This window comes from Nomascus leucogenys, chromosome 13 (assembly GCF_006542625.1).
Source record: "Nomascus leucogenys isolate Asia chromosome 13, Asia_NLE_v1, whole genome shotgun sequence".
NCBI classification, from domain to species: Eukaryota; Metazoa; Chordata; class Mammalia; order Primates; family Hylobatidae; genus Nomascus; species Nomascus leucogenys.
The window spans coordinates 93,458,119-93,485,027 of NC_044393.1; the positions used below are offsets into that span (position 1 = coordinate 93,458,119).

At 39.5% G+C, this 26,909-nt stretch overlaps 1 protein-coding gene across 1 annotated transcript in view; it reads right to left on the reverse strand.

Moving 5' to 3' along the window:
- The window catches only part of TPK1 (thiamin pyrophosphokinase 1), a 398,550-nt gene extending 373,484 nt beyond the window's left edge, over nucleotides 1–25,066 (reverse strand). Inside the window, exon 1 of the mRNA XM_030826376.1 lies at nucleotides 24,706–25,066. Coding sequence (XP_030682236.1) covers nucleotides 24,706–24,748 — 43 coding nt within the window. The 5' untranslated portion in view covers nucleotides 24,749–25,066. The remainder of the gene's footprint in view (nucleotides 1–24,705) is intronic.
- Nucleotides 25,067–26,909: the final 1,843 nt, after the last annotated feature.

The following is a 26,909-nucleotide window of genomic DNA, read 5'->3' on the forward strand; positions in this document are numbered from 1 at the left end:
AGAGAAAAGAAATGCCAAATCTGAATTTAGACAGCCATTTCAAGCTGAAATTAATGTTATGACATCCAGAGCACAGCCAAAAATTATAGTCAGAATAATCCACACAAAAACTGTAGCTACGTGATCACTGTTGAACTAAGCCAAAGCTTCCTTTAAATAGCATCCACATCCCAATATTATTTCTCTTTACAGCAAAGAAATCTTGTATTCTCAAGAGCTGACTACAGCATTATCGAAATAGCCTTACACAGAGGCAAGTTTGGGGAAAAAAAAAGGTAAAGGAAATTTAAAGTTTATAGCTTCAGAAGAAACTCTCTACCACCATCTTGTTGGATGGAAGAAACATGCCAGAGATAGAAAACCAGAAAACCTTTAATTTAGAGTAATTCAGCCTATTTTGTCATCCCTTGGAAACTTTACCATTTCTATGTAGAGTATGGGCATTCAACAGCATAGAATTCAGCTCTGCAGGAATTCACATTTTAAAACATCATTTTTTAAACCAACTGGATACATGAGAACTTTCAATAAAAATATAATAAACTTTAAAATCTTGGCATGTGCAAACTATCAGATCAGCTGCCTAGAATTCAAGCTCACAATAAAGACTGAATACACCTGAAATTACATGTGTAGGACAGTAATGGTTACGGCCCACAAGAATTATTTGTATCATTCTACCACTAGTTTGACAGTGTTGCCATTAAAAAAGGAGAACTGCTTTTCAACCCTCAGTGAAAATTTAGCCTGCTATCACTGTGTGAGATTCTGACATTACAGGAAAGAAGAACAGCTCTTCTGAAAATTAGTCCTTATTTTAAAAGCTTAAGATACTGAACAAAGATAAAAGAAATTAAAGTAATTCTCAAAGAAAAAACTGTCAATATATTCCAAGCTTCTTCAAGAACACAGAGATTTCAGTTTCACATTATAATTAGCTTTCACAATTGAAACTTAGAATTGCTCATGCACAATGACTACGTGAAGGAAAAAAGAAAAACTAAAATATTATAATGCAGCCTGTGATTTACTGGGAAAGTAGAGCTTTAATACATGAAGTGAGGCTCAAAGAAAAATGGGCTGGAATATATAATACAGGCAACCAACCAGATTGAGAACCCACATATTTAAAGGGCCACAGCTTCTGTCGTGCTTGGAACCTAGGGACACTTTCTCCACTGTCTTCCAGCCTGCTACCACTGCCACTTCTGGAGTCTCAATCTCACACTTCCTGCCAAAAATTCAGAAGCCAGGAAGCATATCTGATTGCCAAAAGTACTAAAATCCTGCTACATTATGCATTGAGTGAGTTTTTATGAGGTAGTCTAAGACCTTAACCAACATTGTAATTTCATTTCCATGAGAAAATATATTCCGAGTTTAAAACTACAAACAAAACACAGACTTTGGATAAGGCTGTCTGCGCACATTTAAACTTAATTAGAGCTAATCTGCATAGCTAATAAACTTCTTTTACGAAGGTAAACCTGACACTTTCCAGGCTCAACCATTCACCATTAACTTTAAAAAACAAATTAAACCAAGCAAGTATCTTATCTTCAACTATGCACAAAGGCCAAAAACTGACTTAAAATTCACAGTACCTGCATACAACAACTTAAAAAATGCGCATGACCCACAGCCCTTTCCCATATGCTATTACATGGCAGAATAAAGCATTTAGCACATATTACCATGAATCCTATATTGATGACGTTATGGTAATTGGTTTTGGATTTGTTTCCGTGTTTTCAAACACTTTCTAGTTTTGCCAAAAACAGAGTGAACATATTCCTATAAGTAATTTATTGACAGAATCCTATATTTTAAAACTGACTATTCATCAAAGATTCTGTGATGAGGTAGGGCTAAAATAGGGCAGGTGGTGGTTTGGACAAAGGGACAATTTATATTACAAGTGACTTTGAGAACTTTTTATATATATCATATATATATATCTTCATTCCATTTTAATAACCTGTTTTGAGGACTTCTTTAGTTCCCTTTATTTATATCCCAATACACAAATCCTTAAGATCCAGGGCACATTGAAACGAAGCTTCAAACAAAGACAGGAAAAGTAAAAAAAAAAAAAAAAAAAAAAATCTGAAAGGCTGAGAAGAGGGAAAAGGGACAGGGAAGAAGGCCAGGAATAATCTGTAATCAATCTTTTTTTTTTTTTATTAATACTGCTCACTGTAACTTATAAGGTGCAGGTAGCCGTTGCAGGTCCAATTTCAAGTTATATCGCTAAACCAAAGAAAAAACTTTTTTATAACTTTTCTGCGATCCCATTTTGTCCTTTTTAAATGAACCCTTAATTAGACCTAACTTTGATGAACTCAAACCAGCAATTAATACTTCCTAGACCCACTGACTTTTGTTACTTGTTAAATCCTCCTGAGACATACATTAAAACCTGATGTTTTTAGTAGCCATAACACTAACACAAAGTAGTGAATATATTTACATTTTCATTATACCTTGACAGCATTTTTTCCTTAATAGATTAACATATTATAAACTGTAATATGTGCTGAAATTTTTCAGTAAGCGGGCTATTTATATAACATTCACCCAGATGCTATCTAATGCAGTTAAGTTGACTAGAATAACACTGTGTAGACAGCCATTCTTCTATGAGTTACGGCTCACATAAAAAATATTCGGGCAAATATAACTGCTATTGTCTTTAAACTCCTTTAAATATGCAATCACTACCTCTCTTCCTACAATGGCTTTCCAGGTCAACTATCTTTTTTTAAGTCTAAAATCCTGTCATAGTGTTACCTTCTCCAAGTTCCAATTTCCTCCCATTCTATCATAACCTTCATTCATTTGGCATTCAGTCACTACCATGTACCATCTAAATTAGAAGCTCTACAAAAGACGAAATCTCTTGGTCTCCAAGGTTTTCTACATGCTAGCCTTCATTTCTGTTTTTTAATAAGGTTATCCATACATCATGAGTAGAAAATCTTCCCCAACCTTTTACAAACTCAGCCTCATCTAGAAAACAATAGAACAGTAATTTAGCCACTATAAGAAAGATTTAATGTATTAGACTGCTAACATTCTATAAGAATACTAGACCATTCTACTAAAAAACCTTTAAAGTTAAAAACAGACAGGTTACCTAATTATTTTAAAACAACAGGTGAAAGGGATATGGCTGAAAATACATTATCATTCTCATATATGTTATTACTTAACTCTTTACACATATATCAAAAGGAACTGTTTTTAATTTTTACATATTTTAAGTGTTTAAAACTGCATGGGATGGCCGGGCGCGGTGGCTGACGCCTGTAATCCCAGCACTTTGGGAGGCCGAGGCGGGTGGATCATGAGTCACGAGGTCAGGAGATTGAGACCATCCTGGCTAACATACTGAAACTCCATCTCTACTAAAAATACAAAAAATTAGCCAGGCGTGGTGGCGAGCGCCTGTAGTCCCAGCTACTTGGGAGGTTGAGGCAGGAGAATGGCGTGAACCCAGGAGGCGGAGCTTGCAGTGAGCCGAGATTGCACCACTGTACTCCAGCCTGGGCAACACAGCGAGACTCCATCTCAAAAAATAAATAAATAAATAAATAAATAAATATGCATGGGCAACATACACAATTAAAGAAATGTAAACACTGTCTCACTGTACCACCTCACCTCTCCAGCAAACTGAGACTCTAACCAAAAGCATGCAAGATACTTCTGTGCAACAAATATAGAAGTCAAAAGGTCCAGGAATAAAGAAAAACACACACAAATTTTCCTCAGAAAATAGGCTTAATGCCTTCATTTGCTACCTATTTTTCCTCTTTTCCTACCTTCCTTCATTTACTCCTATGGTTGACAATTCTAACAACTATTTGGTTTGTAAAACAATTGAAAGTAACTTTGGAAAACAGTATTTTGGCTAGATACTGTAAGGCTAAAGACAAAAAGACTGTACACAAAATTCTTACTCTAGTTAATAAGTGTTTCTCACAGGGATATGGGCTAGCAATCCTTTACATATATACTGTCTACTTCACTTTATATGTATACATATTAAGCAAAGCCACTTTATATGTATAGTATGTATGAGCAAATAAGTGTATTACAGGTAATGAGAACCAAGTTTTTCACTGTCAGAGAAATTACAAATAAGGAAATTGATAAGGCTAGAATGAACTCTGTGCTGTTGGACTGTAATCCAACATATCAGTATGAACTAATGTTTTTTATTATATATGAACACTAATACATAAATATACATACCAAAATATAGATGTGTATGTATGCACGAGTTAGTATACATATTTTCCTGACTCTAGTCACCGAAAGGACCTTGAAGCAATTGACACCATAGTAGCAATGAGCACAGGTAGCCCTGAGACCTTGGCTTCCAGATACCATTCTCCAATAAGGGGCCAAGGCACCTTGAAGTGGTTGATTCTGGGGCTGGGGCAGGGAACAAATAAGATGAGCCTAGAGCATCCTGTGATGCCAGGTATTAAGAATGCTCAGAAAGAATGGGAATATATAAAAAGGGCCCAGGAACCAAACTGAACTTCCTAGGGCCAAAGCTAGAACACTGGGCAACAAAATAAATAGCACTGAATTATAATACATAAAATACCTATGTATTCATATTGATATAAATTATAATAAATTTAAAATAAATGGAGCAGCTTTTCCTTACAAAAAAAATCCTAATTAATACATGTAAAAGGGAGCCAGGCGCAGTGGCTGACACCTGTAACCCCAGCATGTTGGGAGGCCAAGGCAGGTGGATCACGATGTCAGCAGTTCGAGGCCAGCCTGGCCAACATGGTGAAACCCCATCTCTACTAAAAATACAAAAGTTAGCTGGGCATGGTGGGGCATGCCTGTAATCCCAGCTACTCAGGAGGCTGAGGCAGGAGAATTGCTTGAACCTGGGAGGCGGAGGTTGCAGTGAGCCAAGACCAGGTCACTGCACTCCAGCCTGGACAACAGAGCAAGACTCCGTCTAGAAAATAAAATAAAATAAAAATAAATGTAAAAGGAAAGAGGGAAATAGAAAATCACCATTAGAACAGCACAGTAATAACTGTTGCACATAAAAACCCATCGAACAATGGGATATAAAAATACTAAGAGAAGACATTTATGCAGCCAAAAAACACATGAAGAAATGCTCATCATCACTGGCCATCAGAGAAATGCAAATCAAAACCACAGTGAGATATCATCTCACACCAGTTAGAATGGCCATCATTAAAAAAACAGGAGACAACAGGTGCTGGAGAGGATGTGGAGAAATAGGAACACTTTTACACTGTTGGTGGGACTGTAAACTAGTTCAACCATTGTGGAAGTCGGTGTGGCGATTCCTCAGGGATCTAGAACTAGAAATACCATTTGACCCAGCCATCCCATTACTGGGTATATACCCAAAGGACTACAAATCATGCTGCTATAAAGACACATGCACACGTATGTTTATTGCGGCACTATTCACAATAGCAAAGAGTTGGAACCAACCCAAATGTCCAACAACGATAGACTGGATTAAGAAAATGTGGCACATATACACCATGGAATACTATACAGCCATAAAAATGATGAGTTCGTGTCCTTTGTAGGGACATGGATGAAACTGGAAAACATCATTCTCAGTAAACTATCGCAAGGACAAAAGACCAAACACCGCATGTTCTCACTCATAGGTGGGAATTCAACAATGAGAACTCATGGACACAGGAAGGGGACCATCACACTCCAGGGACTGTTGTGGGGTGGGGGGAGGGGGGAGGGACAGCATTAGGAGATATACCTAATGCTAAATGACGAGTTAATGGGTGCAGGAAATCAACATGGCACATGGATACATATGTAACAAACCTGCACATTGTGCACATGTACCCTAAAACCTAAAGTATAATTAAAAAAAATAAAAATAAAAAAATAAATAAATAAAATTAAGTTAAAAAAAAAATACTGAGCCAAAGTTTGAGAAGAAACAGGATATGTGCATAATTCCAAAGTATCTACCTGAAGATACTTAACTGCAAAAAGAAAGTAGCTTTACAGTAGAAAAAGCTGGGTAAGAACATCTTATTCAAGCATGAACAAGGTTACCTGCACCAGTAAGACGCATCAACATAATACACCCTTGACATCATGCACTGAAAAGGGTACATCGTTTCTGTGGGCCTCTTGCCAAAAATGCATTACTTAAACCTAATCATGAGGAAACATCAGACAACCCCATACTTAGGGACATTCTACAAAATAACTGGCCACTACTCTTCAAAAGTATCCAAGCCATGAAAGACCTGGAAAGATTAAGGAGACGTGGCAAATAAATGCAATATGGGATCCTGGTTTTGATCCTACACCAGAAAATGGGTATTAGTGAAAAAACTGGTGGACACTGAATAAAGCCTATAGTTTAGTAAAGTAAACAGCATTATATCAATGTTAATTTTTAATTTGGGGTTATGCAGTATGTTAACATTAGCAGAAGCTAGGTGAAAGGCATAAGGGAATTCTAGTATTTTTGCAACTTTTTGGTAAATCTAACATTATCTCAAAATATGAAATATAATATTATGGTTACAACTTTAAAAGAAGATAGTTTTAATAACAAAATTCACTGTAGATAAAACAAAATGGAATAAAATGCACTCCTTCCACAAAATTGGCTGCATGAAATTATACACAATGTGTATAAAATGGTAAACCACTCCGTTATATTGATGGTACCCAAATCACACCCCTAATATCCAAGTGCTTTACATCTAGCTCCCAGCTGGGTCATGTGATGGCTTTGGCAGTGTAACATTAGCATGCATAAGGCAAGCTTCTTTCTACATCAGGGATTACTTTCCTGGTATGCACCTTCTTGAAGCCCTTAGTAAAGAGGTCCAGGAACCACACTGGAGAAATCATGTGGAAAGACAGGCCCAGCCAGGCCTTTTCCAGGCCTACCAGAAAAGGCACCTACCATGTGAGTAAAGAAGCCATCTTAAATGTTCCAACCTCAAAAGGTGGCAATTGGAGCAGAAGACCCACCTGATCCAGCCCAGATTGCAGAATCATGAGGAAAAAATAAATCATATTGGGTGATATACACAGTTCATACAACAGTCAGCTGTCTATTAAAGGTTTCAGTGTATTAAGATTCTTTGCTTTATAAGAAAGACAGTTTTGGAAACACAGCAGACTAAGCTGATACAGAACTTTTTTCTTTTTTTTTTTTTTTTTTTTTTTTTTTTTGAGATGGAGTCTCGCTCTGTTGCCCAGGCTGGAGTGCAGTGGTGCGATCTTGGCACACTGCAACCTCCGCCCCCCAGGTTCAAGTGATTCTCCTGCCTCAGCCTCCCAAGTAGCTGGGATTATAGGCGCCCACCACCACATCCAGCTAATTTTTGTATTTTCAGTAGAGACGGGGTTTCACCATGTTGGCGAGGCTGGTCTCAAACTCCTGACTTCAGATGATCCACCCCACTTAGCCTCCCAAAGTGCTGGAATTACAGGCGTGAGCCACCATGCCTGGCCCATATACGTAGCTCTTTTAGCATGAACCCCTCTAAATGCTGGATGGAATAGAATAAATAAATACTGCTCTCTAAAAACATAGCTGCCCTCACAAGAGAGGGAAATCGCCAAGTTTGTGTGTAGTTGGGGGCAGGGGGTGCCAAGAGGAAATTTGAAGCTAGAATAACATACTCATGAGCAGATGCTGCTGAGGCTCAGTAGCAAGAGGGGGAGTGAAGGAAGCCTAGCCAAAGGCTGTGGGCCTTATTGGTTAGGGTTTTGACACCAATAAAAGGATAGGGGAAAAAAATCATGGGACATGCAAGGTAGGTATGTCTTAGGTATTTATGACATACATCACAGCTTTGGTAAGTTAACCCACAGAAGATTACCATGTAATGTTTAATGTAAATGCCTGACCGCCCATTAAAATTTGATTTGGAGCTGAGCAGCCTGGCAACTCAACTTAAAGTGAACTCATTGTCTAAATATATGTAGTAGGATGCTTAGCATAGGAGGCATAAAGAAGAATTCATGTCACTCCCCTCCAAGAGCATAGATAAGCACACAGATCAACTACAGTACCACTCAATAAGTGATACTGCCTTGTGATCCTCAATTTACTTTTCTCTGAACTCTCTTCCTCTCCAAAAGCTTAAAAAAAGGCAATCTTTTCTGTTAGACATAAAGAGCACACATAGGAATATCAAAAGGAAAAAACGATATGAGAATAAAAAAATTATGTCCCAAACCATTACAACTACATCTTAGGTATTTATGACATATATCATAGCTTTGATAAGTTAACCCATAGAAGATTACCAAGTAATGTTTAATGTAAATGCCTGACTACTCATTAAAATTTGAATTTCAGATAAAAGCAAATAATTTGGTGGCATGCTACTGTCATTTTTATATGCTTTAGCATATAATCAGACCACCTAGTTATCTTAAAATAGTGCCTGACCAATGATATGAACACTGAACAAAACTGCGACATTAGGAGTGGTTCAATACAAAATAAGCATCTCAGGTAAGAGAATAAAAAAAATTCAAAGCAGATTATACTGTGGAACAAAGGACAGTATCAGAGAAACCTATCAACAAGTAACAAGGCCTCATCACTAGCTGGAATTCAGGAGCAAGAATGTCATATTTGAGAAGCTCTGGAATCGGCAGAAAACAAAGAGCAAGGTAAACTCCCAAATCCAGAGAAACCACATTCCTGAGAGTATTACAAAAAGGCTTCCAAGAAAAAGCAGGAATTGAACCACTTAATCTGACATCAAAGATGGCAAATGTATCCTGGAAACTTTCACCTCGAACACTCAGATCCCAACTACAAGCAAGATTACAATGATTCCAAACCTTGAGTATTTGGTTAGAGTTCTTGGAAGTCATCCTATGGCCAATTCTGTCCACTGTCTCCACCACATCCATTCTTCTAACTTCTCTGTCAGTACCACTTCAGTTTATTTAGTTGCTAGTATGCCCATATCCCAGTCCCAGAAGATGAACAGTTCCTGGCCAAAATCAGTCATAAGAACGGAATTCCACGTGATTGCTTTTTAGGAATGGCCACATAACCTAGTTCTGGCCAATATGAAATAAAACAAAAGTGAATTATGTGGATTGTGGATCTTTGGAGAAGGCTTTTAGTTTTCTGATACAGGGGGATGAACCAGGTTGGCGTGACCCTTTTTAAAATCCCTCCATACTTTTTTTCTGCTTACAATGCATCCTTGATGCCTGAAGTTCTAATAACTACCTTGCCTCTAACAGGATCACAAGCATGAGGCTAATGGCCAACACAGAATTACCGAAGAGCAAAGAACAGGCCTGCATCCCTATCAACAGTGTATAGCAGCTACGCCAGCCCTCCACCACCTACCTCCAGATTCATCGTTTAAGAAAAATCAATTCCTAATTGTTGAAGCTACTGTGAGATGAGTTTCCCTATTACTTACACCCAAACGCATTCCTTAACTGATGTACTGTTTCCCACTAAGGATAGTGATAGACTCACTCACCAGGTTGAGAATAAACTTAGAGTGATCTCAGAGACAAGAGATGCAGAGATTGGAGAAAAAATTTCAAAGAGAAATAAAACTCCATCAGCCATACCAAATACACACATACAAAATCAGTATTGTGGTAGTGGTTACCCAACAGGCTCTGCAGCCAGACTACTTGGGCCTAAACCTCCACTCTGCTGCTTCCTGGACCTGTGACCTTGGGCAAGATAGTCAACCTCTCTGTATCTGTCTCAGCATTCTCATTTCTAAAATGGGGGTAACAGTATATTCCCCTTAAGAATGTTTGTGAGAATAAACAAGGTAATACATAGAAAACTTGGAATAGCTCCTTGCATACAGTAAGCTCGCAGTAAATACTGGTCATCATCTGTATTATGCAAACATATATAAATATATAAAAATGAATGATACAGTTTATGCAGCGCAAACATGACTCAAATTGTGTGGTACAAGTGAGCAGAAAATTCCTCACAGAACTCACCCACCTCTAACACATTGTCTCAACTGAGTAGTGCTTCTCTGTCTGTTAATAGCTGCATCAGCAGCTCTAACTCTTGGATGGCATAAAAATGATGCAATTTCACAACAAGAAGATTGACTAAACATAAGCCATTTACACTTCAAAAAGCAGTGCAAGGGCAAAAGTGTAACATCGGATCTCAAGTATTGTTCTTACCTGGCAAGTGGAAACAATAACTCATCTCCTAACAGTAATAGAAAGGTTAAATTTATGATAGGCTTCAAGTATACAATACCACCATATGCCTAATCCTTTCATAGTTACCTAGTGTCACAGTCCAATGCACACTTCAACGGAATCACTAGTTTCTATGAATGTCATTAGTACGAGCTGGTCTGCACATGGATTCCCTTCACTTGCATCTTTTTTTTTTTAATCAACAAGAATTGTCGCAGGCAGATTCTAACAGATCCACTGAAACAGATAACACTAAATCAGTTGAATTGATAATAGGCAAGACAGAACATTCAGAAACCAATTGTTCCTATGATAATAGCAATCTGGATCAAGACAGACAGCAAAAAATAAACAAGGAAACTATTTTACAGTTTTGAACAAAACAGTACAAATATTCCACCAGGCTTCCCACACCCTAACTACTCTGTTTTTGTAAGCTACTTTAGAGCTTTGGGTATTGGATACCTACTTGTAAATTCCCATTCCCATTTTATTTTTCTCAGTCCTAATCTATGCCTGATGTTCCTATGTAAACATTCCTAGCCTTGTACTTCAGTTTAGGCCAGCTTCTTTTACTTTCCATTCCTTGGATATCTCATCAAGCCTAAATATATTCTATTCTATTTCCAAATTTTAGTTATAATTTTAGAAGTTTAAAATTTGAAGGAGAAGAAAACATTTTTAGAGTCTACTCCAACACTCACTGGTTTGGGGAAATAAAGTCATTTCTGTAGTTAGAAGGTAATACTTAGCACATGGAGACCAAGCATATGGAAATTAAAATGACAAAACTATGTAATTGCTGTCTAAATGTAAAGTTATGACTACTGGACACATTTCACTTTTTTAGAAAACAAGTGAGGGAATATAAAAACAAACGCAGCTGGTCCTGGAGTTCATTTCACCTCCTTCCCTTCCCCAATTTCTGGATCTTTTCAAGGAGCTAGTTCAGCAGGTCAGAGTTAACAGTGCAAGAATAGGCTGAAATTATCTGCTTAGCAACACAAGCTCCCCACTCTAGTAACCTGGAAGTTCCCAGACACACAGTGTTACAGTCACCTGGAGGTTCCAGCAAATATGTGGAACTTTTGTGGGGGTGGGAGGGCAGCAGTTGAGATTCCTCTCCTGGAGTGATTACCAGGGCACCCTGCAGCACAGGCAAGCCTAGACTAAGTCCTTTCTATGGGATGAGCACCCGAGGAATCCCACAAGCTCCAAGGTATGTGTGACCTGCCCACTTTGCACATTGTCCTCAAAGGCTCCATGCTATGCTTTTACAGATACAGTTTCACTTTTAATTCTCATAGTCAATGACAGGTCATTTATAGATACGGAAACCGACTTCAAAGAAAGTTAAGATGACCTATTTACTCACCTTTTAAATTAACAACAAATTAAGGAGAATTTAACTGGTGCTTAACGTGTAATTTCCAAAAGGTTTAGAAGCACAACCTTCATGCAAATATAAAAGGAACACATGCCAAAGATGTTATTCAGCTCATCAATTAATGAGGTTATTAGTACAAACTTGAGTGTGTGTGTGTGTGTGTGTGTGTGTGTGTGTGGGTGTGTGTAGGCGGAGTATTACTGAAATCAATGGTGAATCTATTATAAGAAGGGTTCCCAAGCTGAGTGGCAAAGCATTCAGGGTGCCTCACTGAACTAACAGGGACACTATACAAACTACTAACAGTTTTTCGGACCCAATTACATTACTTAATACAGTTACTATTAGGTATTTGGTGCTGGTGGCCCCGTGAAGAAATTACTGAGACACTGAAGACTAAAACCGAAAGTTTAGTAATCTCGGCTATAGAGCAATGAAACATAGTATCTGGGGATATTTCTTCAGGGTGGAAATCAATTCTATCCCACTGGACAAAATTCATTTACATTATTATAGATAAGAATCGTGGCTGGGCGTGTTGGCTCACGCCTGTAATCCCAGCACTTTGGGAGGCCGAGGTGGGTGGATCGAGGTCAGGAGTTCAAAACCAGCCTGGCCAAGATGGTGAAATCCCATCTCTACCAAAAATACAAAAATTAGCTGGGTGCAGTGGCAGGCGCCTGTAATCCCAGCTACTCGGGAGGCTGAGGCAGGAGAATTGCTTAATTCTGGGCGGGAGAGGTTGCAGTGAGCCAAGATTGTGCCACTGCACTCTAGCCTGGATGACAGAGTGAGACTCCATCTAGAATCGTTTGCATGACTATTAGTTAACTTCTATCCCTACAGCATTGCAAAATTGCCTAATCAAAAAAAAAGTGAAAGGTATACACCCTGTATCTAGTCACTTCAGGATACATTAAACAAGCCCAGCGTTCCACTGAAAAGACTCCTAATAATCTCTTCTGATCATTTTCAAGTCTTGGACAACCTTTCCCACCTTAGATTATGAGCAGTACTACCAAGAGTACCACAAAAATCACGATGTGGGAGTGAAAAAGCAGGAGCAGCTATAATCCATGAATATTTCCATCCAGAATTGCAGAGCATCCACTGCCAGCAAGGACATATTGAAAGGGACACACTAATATGCTGATAGTGCCACATAATCTGCTACAGCCTTTCTGGAAAGCCACCTAGGAACATGTACTGGAAACCCTAGAGGCTCATAACTTTGATTATTTAATTCTACTCCCAGAAATATACACTCAGCATACAATCAGAAGTGGACTAAGGTACATAAACATTTCACAGTGTTAATCACAAAAATAAAAAATTTAAAACAAGTTAATGTACCACCTTAAATATTTCTTCTTTCCAGACGCCTTCAATAAACCCCCAAATCCTTCCTGTGTGATCCAAGGTTGCCCTTACATGTCTCTTATCACACTGTACTCTAATGTCTCACTTGCTTATCCATTTGCCCTACTAGGCTATAATCTCTGTGGAATCTTGGACCATGTATTTCAATTGCATGGATTTAGTATGATGCTACATGCCTAACAGACAAAAGTTGGCTCAATAAATAAAATGTTAAACAGCCTGAAAACATATGTTTCCTCTATAGAAATGAAACCATAATTACAAGTATTTTTCACAGAGGCCATTTTAATTCCATTTTCAAATGGCTTTGATATATTCTGACTTATAGTAACCAATTCAGATGCCAGATTCACCAAAAAAAAAAAAAAAAAAAAAAAAAAAAAAAAAAAAAAAAAAAGTGAGGTCAGAAAAGGCTTTACTGACTTCAAACTTCAGAACTCTTCAACTATCATTCCCCAAAATGAAAACCATGTGCTTATTTAATAGGATGATATCATCCAGAGAAAAGAATGTGATCGTGTGACTACTTTCTTTGGCTTTAAGCCATACCTAGAAGAATGTATTCAGTCACAGATGTCTCATTTGCAAAGGGATACTCAGGAATGGAAATGCCTGAAGAAGCGTAACTTACAAACATCTCTCTTGTTAACGATTTTCAAAAGAAAACTGTTTGCGTGATTTTAACACCCAAACTTTATAGAGTGTATATATCTCATAATATAGTCATTTTTGGCCAATAATTCCAAAGGAAAATTTTAGACTTACTTCCTCCAAACTCAATAAAACAGCAAAACAAAATTATGTATGAGAAAAGCCTGAAGTTGTATCTTAACCAACTACATTGATAAAATATCAGCATTACATGTAGACATTTTGAAAGGCAGACCAAGGGCCAAAAAAGTGGATATGCACCTCAGATGTGGCTGGTGTGGAAAAAGGTATCACCTCATCGCACTCAGGTGAGCCATCCTCTGCCACTGGGTATGTGTCCTGAACGCCTTATCACACTATACATTTTCACAGACAACAATAAAGCTCAAAAGAAAACCACTGGATATTAATCGTTGAAAAGAAGTTCTAGATAATGATAAATGTTATCATTAAATGTGATGGAGGGTGTTTTAATTATTTTAAAAGGAAGGTGCTATTCCTCTTGGGTAGTGCCTTTCACATTTTAAGGAGCATTAAGGCTGACCGAGGGTCTTGTTAAAATGCAGATTTTTATTCAGTCAGTCTGAAGAGGGGCCTGAGATTCTGCTTTTCTTACACGCACTGAGGCATGCCAATGTTACTGGCCTAAGAATTTCAATTTAAGTAACAAGGTTTTAGAGCACCATACAAAGAAATTTATAAACTTAAACAAGGTATGCAACTGTGCGACCTTCCATTTTCCTGCTCCCGCTTCCTCTTTTCATTTTTTCTTTAATCCCAAAGCACTGATTGTTTCCTGATGGTTTATCAAGACCTTCCTGTTCAGGATTCTCAATATCCTGCAGAAGCTGCAATTTAAGATAACAAAAACAGGCCAAGCATGGTGGTACACCTGTAATCCCAGCACTTTGGGAGGCCAAGGCGGGCAGATCACCTGAGGTCAGGAGTTCGAGAGAACCCTGGCCAACATGGCCAAACCCGGTCTCTACTAAAAATACAAAAATAAGCCAGGCGTCGTGGCACGCGACTGTAGCCCCAGCTACTCAGGAGGATGAGGCAGGAGGATCGATAGAACCTGGGAGACAGAGGTTGCAGTGAGCCAAGATTGTGCCACTGCACTCCAGCCTGAGCAACAGAGCGAGACTCCATCTCCAAAATAAAATAAAATAAAATAATGAAAACAGGTCCCAGTAAGCATTCTTGACAAGGACATCTGATTTTCTAGAAGTAGATAACTGATACCTATATTGGGATAGGCTGGAAAGCATTACATGAAAAGAAAATTGTTGATATGTCTTCCCATGCCTAGAATGGTTCCCAGTACACAGCAGGCAGGCACTCAAATAATTGTTCAACAAATGGCTATGAGGCCGGGCGCGGTGGCTCAAGCCTGTAATCCCAGCACTTTGGGAGGCCGAGGCGGGTGGATCACAAGGTCAGGAGATCGAGACCATCCTGGCTAACACGGTGAAACCCTGTCTCTACTAAAAATACAAAAAATTAGCCGGGCGTGTTGGCAGGCGCCTGTAGTCCCAGCTACTCGGGAGGCTGAGGCAGGAGAATGGCGTGAACCCGGGAGGTGGAGCTTGCAGTGAGCCAAGATCGCGCCACTGCACTCCAGCCTGGGGGACAGAGGAAGGCTCCGTCTCAAAAAAAAAACAAAAAAAAACAACAAAAAAAGGCTATGATCTGGTTAAGATTTTTCAGTATTTGAAGGGTAATTAGGTAGAAAACAAGTGAAGATCTTCTATGCTATTTAAGGTGGAAAATAGAGAGCTAAAGGTAAACTTCAGCTTTTTTTAAATACACATTTTAGTCATCAGTTGTCTGTCCAATAATGGTACGTTTTCTCAAAAAGACTGAGCTATCTAAACATGTTCCAGCATAAAAACCAGATGGCTATCTCAGAGGATTACTAAGGAAGACACACATCAGGAACAGTAAAGGTTTTAAAGGTCTCCTACCCATCCACAGGATTCACTCAGAGCATGTGTATTTGGATTAGGAAGAAACTTTTTCTAGAACAGTTTTCCTATTTTGAAAAAAGAAGAAAAGGTTTTTTGGCAGCAATTGGGCTGGCAAGCCAAAACCTTACACATGACTTATGAGTAAATCAAAAGCTTAAATTCACTGGAAGTCATAAAAACAAAAGAAACTATTCCACTGTGAAAAATGAATACCTTCAAAGACAATGGTGTGACAAAGACACAGAAATACTCAGAATGACATCCATTTGTTTCAGCATTTGTTTGCCACCTACAAAGAATAACTTTCGGATGCATTTTACCAACAGCAACAAAAAAAATAAAATTTATTTGATGGGAAGTTAATGCACAAATACACCTCATTTTCCTAGAAAACCTCAAAGACATCTGGTATTAACGTGTCAATACCCACAGATTTTTTTGGTGTAATTATGCCGTAACATTTTATCATTGTAAATATTAAAACTACCCCACAGGCTCACTTGATATTTTCAATTTTTTCATCTAAAAAAACCCCCATTTTTTCTAATAATGCTACAAAATAAAAATTTAGATAATTTTTTAAAGATTTAAAATTATTTTTAAACTCACTTTAGAAGTTTTAGTTTCTAAAAGCATGAACTATTAAAATGCTAATATGGAAAGATGGGGCGGCAGGTGCCATAAAACTAAATACCACTGAGTCAAAGGAAATTGATTGTCTAGATGATGTGGAAAAGATAGCTTATAAAGTTAATGAGATCTTATTTAAGGCAAGAGAAACAATTTGCTCATTGACAATGAGGATGAAACAAAATATTGTCATCAAATATAACGAATCTAATTAAAAGTACAGCAAAGGCTGGGCACGGTGGCTCGGGCCTGTAATCCCAGCACTTTGGGAGGCCAAGGCAGGCGGATCACGAGGTCAGAAGATCGAGACCATCCTGGCTGACACAGTGAAACCCCATCTCTACTAAAAATACAAAAAATTAGCCGGGCATGGTGGCGGGCGCCTGTGGTCCCAGCTACTTGCGAGGCTGAGGCAGGAGAATGGCATGAACCCGGGAGGTGGAGGTTGCAGTGAGCTGACATCACGCCACTGCACTCCAGTCTGGGTGACAGAGCAAGACACCATCTCCAAAAAAAAAAAAAAAAAAAAAAAGTACAGCAAATATTAAGGCAAATACGAAAATAAAACAAAATACGAAGAAAAGTTAAACTATATCAAATACAGTAAGTAATAAGTAAAAAATAAGTAAAGGGTAGTTAACAGCAAGTCTTAGTAAATTAGAATATAGGTTGAAAGAAATAAAAAAGGATTCCAACAATTGTAAGTTATACGCCAAGAAAAGCATAAACAGTCAACACAGAGTGTCCTGGAAACATTCCAGAGATTTGAGGGCTACACAGGAGGATTTCTGATTGGGTAGGAGAGTATCACAAGATCCCTGAAACTCTGGAATTCACAAATTTGTATCTGCCACTATCTTAGATAGCCCTTGATAACAAAAATATCACAATACTTAAGCAGCAGATAAGGCTAATCCTTACACAGCAGCTTTAGCCAGAGATTTCTTTACCATACCAGATGAAAGTGTCTTAAAAAACCAATCAACAACAACATCAACAACAATAACCCTGAAAGTTTTCTAGGTTTTAAAGCAAGAATACTGCTTTAAACAACAAGAACAAAAGTCATTATAATCTTAGGGGAAATAGATAATCAGAAAACCTAGGTTTTAGTCCAGTTCTATCTCTAGTATCTATTTCCAAGGCTTTCTTTGGAAAAGAAATATTCTTTTCCTTGCCTATGAAGTTCATTCCAAAGTTACAAGGCTACCAGTTACTCCTTGCTAATACGAATAAAAACAAACATTTGACAAATTATCACAAATTAAATATAGATCAAGTATGTCTAATGAAAACTTATCATCTGAATTGAGATGTGCCAGATACGTTAACTACACACTTGAGTTTGAAGATTTTGTGCAAAAAACGTAAACTATAGCATTAGTAGTGATTTCTATTGACCACATGTCAAAATAATATAATTTTAGATTAAATAAGACAAACTTAAAATTTATAAGCTTTTTAATGAGACTATTAGAAAATTTTGAATTATATGACATACGAAATTACATTTCCATTGTGTTGTATTAAACAGCCTGTTATGTACTGAAATCTTTCACAGTAAGATTTGTCAACCCTTTTTTATTTTCCTACAACATCTATTAGATGTGTGGCCCATAATGGATAAACAGGAATGAACAGAGAAACCTTTGTATATAAGTAGAAAACGGCAATTACATAAGACCAAAATTGACTCTCTGATTCATATACTAGCTATATGCTATTATAATTACATATTAAAACCTCTTTTTTGTAAATCATGGTAACACTGAAATATGGACCCAGTCATTTTTTTTTTAGTTTACAGCTGAAAAGCTAATTGACATACCCTATTTGTTATGAGCTAAATTGTGCCCACCCACCCCCCAACTCCCACCAAATTCATAAGTTGAAGTCCTAACCCCCAGAACCTCAGAATATGGCTGTATTTGCAGACAGGATCTTTAAAGAGATAAATACAGTATAGTGAAGCCAGATGGGTGGGCCTCCCAAAGTGCTGGGAATATAGGTGAGAGCCACCACACCTGGCTAAATATAGCACTTTTGTCAATCATGCCTCAAAAAAGTTGAAAAAATAAAAATAAAAAGATCAGTATTCTTAGTAAACTAAAAATTAAAACCTCTGTAACTGCTGTGTCTTAAGAGTCTGTGAAATAAGTACATGGCAAATAATTGTTCTGAAATTTGACTATTTACCTTTATTTTGGCTATCAAGTGTTTAAAGTAAATCAACTTTTTTTAAAAGAAGTTTAAAGCATATTAATTTCTGAACATAAATCTTCGTGATAAAAACTGAAATGATCACAGGCACTGAAGAACAAAGCAAAAAGTTTAGATGTCTAAGAATATGCTGAAAAGGCACCTACATTTACAAGGCCTCAAACAGCAATAGTACACCCTTACTGGTTAAATATTCTGTATTAATTTAAAAATAAAAACCCTTCAGATGAAAAGTTTAAAAAGACAAAAAATACTTAAAATGCTTGAATTCTTACATGTCACCATTACATGCTTTACACATATTGTTTAATTTTCACAACTCTCCTTGGAAAGTGTCATTCTCCCTATTTTAATAATGAGAAAATCAAAATGTAAAGAACTGCAACCAGAATATATTAAAAAAGAAAAGCTCCTAAAATGTTTTTATAAAAAAAGAAAGATAACCTAATTGAAAAAATGAGTAAGAGCCATAAACACTTCAGAAGACATGCAAAAGTCAATAAACACATTATGAGAAATCTGTCATAAGGAAAATGACAAAAATCATAGAGACATCTCTATATACCCACCAGAATGGCTAAAATTTAATATTTCTAAGTATTGGCAAAGATCATTCTAGGTGGCAAATTTAGCATGAGCTAAGGGAAAATACTGAAGCACAAACAAATGTTCCTATATGGCAATAGTGGGTATGTGAGTTTACCTTACGTGCAAAGAGGTGACTGTACCATCACAGTGACTATAGTTAATAAATAATATATTGTATGCTTGAAAACTGCCTTCAAGATAAGGACTTTAACCTATAGTTGGTTGGCAAATCAGAACCATGACATCAATGACACAACTAAATGAGTTTTAAAGTAGAGTAGTCCCCCTTATCTGTATATAACCTGCACACACCCTCCTGTATACTTTAAATCATCTGTAGATTAGACTGTCTGTGGCCAGTTACGAACCCACCCACACAGTAGGGCAGGAAGGAGTGAAGCTGAGCTCCACCTCCTGTCAGATCAGCAGGGCATTAGATTCTCACATGACCCCAAAGCCTATTGTGGACTGCACATGCAAAAGATCTAGGTCACGCACTCCTTACGAGAATCTAATGCCTGATGATCTGTCACTGTATATATTACATGTAATAATAAATACCTATATACATTATATATTACAATGCAATAATAATAGAAAATGGACAATAAATGTAATGGCTTGAGTCATCCTGAAACCACCACCACCCACCCCTCTGCTGGTCCATAGCAAAATTGTCTAAGACAAAACCAGTTCCTGGTGCCAACAAAAGTTGGGTGACTCGCTGCACTGGAGTTCTTAGAATATATCACTTTAGGATATGGGGGGATTACTGTTTATAAAAAGCTGCTTTGTATAGAATGTTCCAAAGGCAGAAGACACAGAAACTTTCAAAAACTATCTCTTTCTCTGCAATAAATGTCTCTTCCTCCACAATCTGATTCTACCCTCACTGTTCAACCACATTCTTCCAAAACCCTCATGAGCACTCTCCAACCTAGTCACACTCTCTCTCTCTCACCACCGTGTCCATTTTCACGTCCAGATGCAACACTGAGCTCTCTCTCTAGGATGGCCCATCACCTGCGATGCTCTTCTGGAAACCTCCCTGTGCTTCTCTCCATTTAAATCCAGTGCTCTTTTGGAGGCCCAGCTGATGTCTGACTTACCCCATGATTTATCTGCCGACTCCAGCCTGCCTCTCATCCCCGTGTCTACAGTTCCTACGTGGGTTCTACAATACATAATTCAGCATCTCACTGGAATCTTATGTTTTGTCCTTGACACTCAATTAGACCATAAACTCTTAGATGGAAGGAACCACTTCTTTCAATTTTGTATCCCCCTCAGCACCTAGTACCAAAGGGTATACACCAGTTAGCTGATAGATCCCCTTCATAACCAGAAATACAGACATACCCTTTGGCCTGGCAACTGCATTTCTAGAAATTTACACTACTAAAATACTCACATAAATATGAAAAATAGTATGATCAAAAATATGCATTGTAGACTGTAATAGTACGAATTGGAAGTAACATAAATGTCTATTAAGACTAGTGAGGCCAGGCTGGGTGCAGTGGCTCATGCCTATAATCCCAGCACTTTGGGAGACCGAGGCGGGTGGATCACCTGAGGTCAGGAGTTTGAGACCAGCCTGGCCAACATGGTGAAACCCTGTATCTACTAAAACTAGAAAAATTAGCCAGGCGCAGTGGCAGGCGCCTGTAATCCCAGCAACTTGGGAGCCTGAGGCAGGAGAAGCCAGGAGGCGGAGGTTGCAGTAAGCTGAGATTGCACCACTGCACTCCAGCCTAGGGGACAGAGCGAGACTCTGTCTCAGGGGAAAAAAAAAAAAAAGACTAGTGAGGCCAGGCACAGTGGCTCATGCCTGTAATCCCAACACTTTGGGAGGCCAAGGCAGGAGGACTGCTTGAGCCCAGGAGTCAGAGGTTATAGTGAGCAATGATCACACCACTGCATTCGAGCCTGGGCAACACAGCAAGACCCTGTCTCTAAAAAAAAAGAAAAAAAAAGAATGACCAGTGAATTTCAGTCCATACTGCCCATTAAAAAAACAAACAGTTGGGATATCTATACACATAGACATAACAAAGTAGTAGGTGAAAACAGTTGCAGAAAAGGGTATTCAATAGGCCTATTTTTGTTTATTTATTCATACACACAAAATTTAAAAGAACACATAAGTTTTTAGATTGATGATGTCTGGTAACTAGGACACATTTTTTAGTTTGGAAAAAAAATGAACAAAGGGCACATGTGAGGTTTGTAGTAACAAATATTTATGTATTTTAACTCACTGGCCCCAAACAGTAATTTACAAAACAATTTATAATATGAACCCATTTTGTTTAAAGTATGAGAAATAATAGTTATTTCTGGAAAAGGGAGTACAGGAAACTTTCACATTCTAGGGTAGATAGTTGTTTTTTCTTAAATAATGAGCACTTAGTTACAAAAAAAAAAAAAAAAGAATTTAAAAAAGAATTCCATCTTTCCCTGGGCTAGTGATCATCCCAGAGGGTAAGTATTTTGGTCCACAAAAGTTTTCTTAGCAACTTCTTAATCTGTAGAGAACTACTTTTATTGTTGGACTGTCCACTATACTAACTCTTAAAAAGCATTACAGATAAATCATACCAACAAATCAAATTCACAGAAGCTGGTATCAGAAAAAACTTCTCTGCCAGGTGAGTATTAAACACTAAATCTGATAACAGGAATCTCTCCAATAAAAAATTAACCTCAAAAATTTACTGAATTACTGTAAAAAATCCAGCATTACACTGGCCCTTATAGTAATAGTTCTGTTGTTAAACACCTTATACATATCCAGAGTAATCACAAACTTGCCCAAATCCTTGTTTCAAGGTCAAAACTACAGATAAGACAAGAATCCTACACAGTTTTATGCATAGGAACAACAGGAGGAAACTGTGAGAACCACCCAAGGGGGCAGGCACTGGATTCTGTCCCCCGGATCTGTACTTCATATAACGCCATTTCCCTACGGGCCTTGCTCCAATGTGGAACTTACAAATGTCCTGACTTAAGCAGTCAAGGCCTTCTCCACTAAGCCTCTATTAAAAACAAAGGGGCAGAGCTATCTGCTCCCTCCTTTTCCATCTCAGCATCCACCCTGAGATTCAACTGCCTTTTTGCTTTCCCCTCAAACTTACTGCTGAACAGCTTACAGCTACTGAAGCTAAGTGCTTGATTTGTACTAATTCATTTATACACATAATAACCCTATGATGTATTCCTATTTTACAGATGAAGAAATGGAAGTACAAGGTCAAATAACTATTACGTGGCAAAGCTAGGATTTAAACCCAGATAGTATAGTTCCTCAATACAATCTTTATTACGCAGCAGTCAGTATCCCTGATATATGTCTTTTAACCTAGAAACCATTAGAAATCTTCACACAGTAATGCTCTTAGGTTTCAGTAACAAATCTGAAAGTCAACATTTCACCCAAATCAAATGTTTGCTCTAGAAAATGCTGTTTGTCCTGGTAATACTGGACAAACAAGAACTAGGAAATTTGCAAAATGTGCTTGCCAATGCCTTTTGGGATTTTTTTTTTTTTTTTTTTGGATTGTTTTTGTTTTTGTTTTAAGATGGAGGATGGAGTCTCTCTCTATCTCCCAGGCTGGAGTGCAATGGCGCAATCTCAGCTCACTACAGCCTTCACCTCCCAGGTTCAAGCAATTCTCCTACAATTCTCCTACCTCGGCCTCCCAAGTAGCTGGGATTACAGGCGTGTGCCGCCACACCCAACTAATTTTAGTTGAGACTATTTTTAGTAGAGAGAGGGCTTCACCATGTTGGCCAGGCTGGTCTCAGAATTCCCGACCTCAGGTGATCCTCCTGCCTCAGCCTCCCAAAGTGCTGGGATTACAGGCCTGAGCCATGGCGCCTGGCCTTTTTTTTTTTAACTTTTGAAAAGCTGTTTAATAAACACTCAACCTTTTAACCTACTAAAATAATAAAGGGGTGAAGATTCTAGTTATGTAACTGTTTTCCTTCACCTGCAGAATAAGACATAAACATGTATATAAAGCATTTAGCATAACTGGGCGTGGTAGTTCATACCCATAATCCCAGCACTTTGGGAGACTGAGGCAGGAGAATGGGATCACTTGAGCCCAGGAGTTTGAGACCAGCCTGGGCAACACAGGGAGACCCCTTCTCTACAAAAAATTTAAAAATTAGCCAGGTGGGGTAGTGCACACCTGTAGTCCTAGCTACTCCAGAGGTTAAGGTGGGAGGATTGCTTGAGCATGGCAGGTCGAGGCTGCAGTGAGCTATCATGGCACCACTGCACTCCAGCCAGGGCAACAAAGCAAGACCTTGTCACAAACAAAAACACGACTTGGGAGTAAGGAGTCAATGTCACCTACTACTCCCAGCATGTGGAAAAACGTACAAGTTAAACTCAATGCCCTAAACAAGACCCATGAATTCATGTTGACAGAAAACAAATGTAAACATTTAAACAATTATGCTTTCTGTTTAAATTTATGAAAGTTATAAATGAGAAAATAAAAACTAAGTTAATTAAAAATAATTTAACATTACCAAATTATCACACAGTAGTCAATTATTACACAAGAATGAATGCTAACAACCTGCCTCATAAACTCATTCATTCCATCTATTTCCACGTGAAGTACCTGAATGTCTTGTTTTCTAGTTTTTCTCTTTCCTGTGCCATGCCTTGTCTTACCTTTAACAATGAGATAAGTCTTTTCTCTCCTTCTTTCCCCCACGAACCCCCTTACACAACGTTTCCCTTATCTAACTATGTGTTTCTCTGAAGTTCCAGAGACTAATCTTGAAACAATTCAGGCGACTACTGAATTCTCCTCCACCTGGAGGTTACTTCAAGGCTGCAGTTAATTTGCAACCCAGTTATAGTCAGGGGCCAGCCCATTCACCAGATGAGGCACCAACCCAAGGTAAATATATGAGCAAATCAGGTAGACTGGGGCCCCCGAGCCCCAATACCAAGCGCCCCTTTTTAAGCTCTTGCATTTTGTCCAAATTTGAAATGGTTTCTTTAAGGCAGAAGCTTGGACCACTTCCCCATTGCTAGCTTTGGAAAGTAGTCACCTTCCTTTCCGGGCACTTCGTCCTTGTTGATTGGCTCTGCAAGCAGCGAGCAGCCCGGCCTGCACTCGGTAAAACAGTAATTTCAAATCTTGGAGAATAAAAATCCTGAGTGTTATATAGATTTAAAGCACTTGATATAATCATTTGCCAATCTTTTATTAGATAAGCTCGGGGCACTTTCAATGGATTAAAAATGCATCACGGTCAGGCAACGATGACCGTTCTTAATGCCTGCCATGTCTAACGTTCCGCTATGTTCCAGATTTGTTCGCGCTGTTGGTGGAGGCGCAACAGCCGGGAAGTGCTTACTGGGCTCCAGACGGACTACACACACCGTATCTTGTCATTTCGTCCTCAAAGCAAGAACTGATACGTAAGCTCATTTTTCAGTTTAGGAAAATGAGACCGGCGAGAGGCTGATAACGCTTAGCGGTACAGAGCTAGGAAATCAGGGACAGAACCCAGGCTAGAAGTCACGCTGGCTCTAGAGCCCCGTCCTTTCGACCTGTTCCCGTCGCTGGGGAGGGGCACGTCAGTGACACTAAAACGTGGAAAGAAATACAGTACCAGTGGAAAGCAGGGGCTCCAACGGGGTAAAGGCATGCTCCATAACGGATTATTGGCCTCTGCATTAAAAAAAAAAAAAAAAGTGAAGTTAGACTCTCAGTTTTAATTAAACATCGCGCAAAACCAACAGCACGGGAGCCGCCTGAACCTGGCACTCGGCAGCGGCGCGCTCCGGGACTCAGGAGCCAGCTGAGCTGCGGCGCAGCACACGGCGTTGGGGACCCGCCACGGCTCGCCTACAGCGCCGCCACGGGCGGGGGCCCCCGGAGACCGGCGCGCGCGGGCCGCTATGAGGTCCGAGGGGTTGCCCCTGCCGCCTCTCTCCGCGAACCCGTCACCATCCGGGAACCTGGGGAACGAGAGACGGCCGCCCCCTTCCGCGGCCCGCGCGCCCAGCGGCAGTCGCACTTACACAATGGCTGGTGGAGCCACAGACTGGGGAGCGCAGGCTGCGGGAGCTACGGCGATCGACCACTCGGCGCGCGGCTGAGACGCCTCGGCGCGCGGTCCGCGCTCGCAGGTTTTAGCCCCCGGGAAGCGAGGTGGCCCCGCCCGCTTCCGGGAGCCGGAGGCAAGTGGGATCCGCGCTCTGTGCTCTGCGTCCGGCACTACCCACCTAAAGTCTCCAATGCTGCGTTCTCAGGGCTGGTTCTGCTAGCTGTAGTATTGCTGCCGGGTCCTCTGCACTCAGCTTTAGCAAGGAGGCCACCATTTGCTCCAAACTAACTGGCGAATTCCCCATCACCCGTGCTTGACCTAGCTTCCGAGCCAAACTTACTTTCCACTGTGCTGCTTCTAGTCCTGCTTACCGGCGTCCTCCCTGAGCCGTCGGGTTAAAAGCTTTCCTTCCTGACCAGGTGCGGTGGCTCACGCCTGTAATCCCAGCAGTTTGGGAGGCCAAGGCAGACGGATCATGAGGTCAGGAGTTCGAAAGCAGCCTGGCCAGCATGGTGAAACCTCGTCTCTACTAAAAATACAAAAAATTAGCCGGGCATGGTGGCGCGCGCCTGTAGTCCCAGCTACTTGGGAGGCCGAGGCAGGAGAATTGCTTGAACCCAGGAGGCCGGAGGTTGCAGTGAGCCGAGATGACACCAGTGCACTCCAGTCTGGGCGACAGAGCGAGACTCCATCTCAAAAAAAACCAAAAAACTTTCTTTAGGGAACACTCCATTAAGAGCTTTCCTTCCTTTGCTTTGCGGAAACAATTTTTTTGTTGGAAGAAACTTTAAGCCGCCTATCTGCAGCTGCAAAGCGTCACTCTTGCAATACAGGCTTTTCCAATACTGAGCAAACCTAATCTCCCTCTACCCTCTTAAGGTTTCCACCTGGGCCTAAGAGGTTAAATTGACATAAGACAGTTTAACAGGAGAAAAGCTTACAGCTGTGTGCATGGGAGTCCACAAGAAAAGACCCAAAGAAGGAGGAAGCCTGAATGCTTATATACGGGTTTAGCTACAACAAATCTCAAAAGTCCATGTTTAAATCTGACCTTAATGAACCTAAAAGACAATTGGGGTACAAGGAAACTATCTGCACATGTAATAGACAAGCGGTTGCCATGTGTTTATCCTATGAAGAGCTGTTACCAGTTGATGTGTCCAGGTTCTTGGCGTCTTGAACAAAGAATTGGACAAAACACACAAAGCAAAGAAAGAATGAAGCAAAAACAGAGATGTATTGAAGATGAAAGTACACCCCATAGGTTGGGAGCCCCCGAGCATAGGGGCTCAAGAGTGGCTTTAGAGAATGTTCTGGGGTTTAAATCCCGGCTAGAGGTTTCCATTGGTTACTTGGCATATGCCCTATGTAAATGAAGAGGATGAAGTAAAGTTCAAAGTCATTTACTGGATATAAGCCCTGTGTAAATGGAGAGGATGTTTCCTGTCATTGCTGAAGTATTTCAATTTGATTTAGTTCCAGGAAGTCAGCATGAATCGGCCTTGCATTCCCTGCCTCCAGACCCCATTCTGCCTCAGAACTACATGTCCATTAGTAAAAGGCAAACCAGAAAAATCATGACCAAGGATATAAACAGGCAAGGCAAATTATAGAAGGTAGTCAAATGGCAAAAACACATCACCAGTATTCAGAACGAAATCTTGAACAATGAATTCAATGGCAGATAGTAACCAATTTTTTAAGCAGTAATAAAAATTTACACTTACTGATCAATTATTATGTTCCAGTCAGTGTTGAGGTCTTCT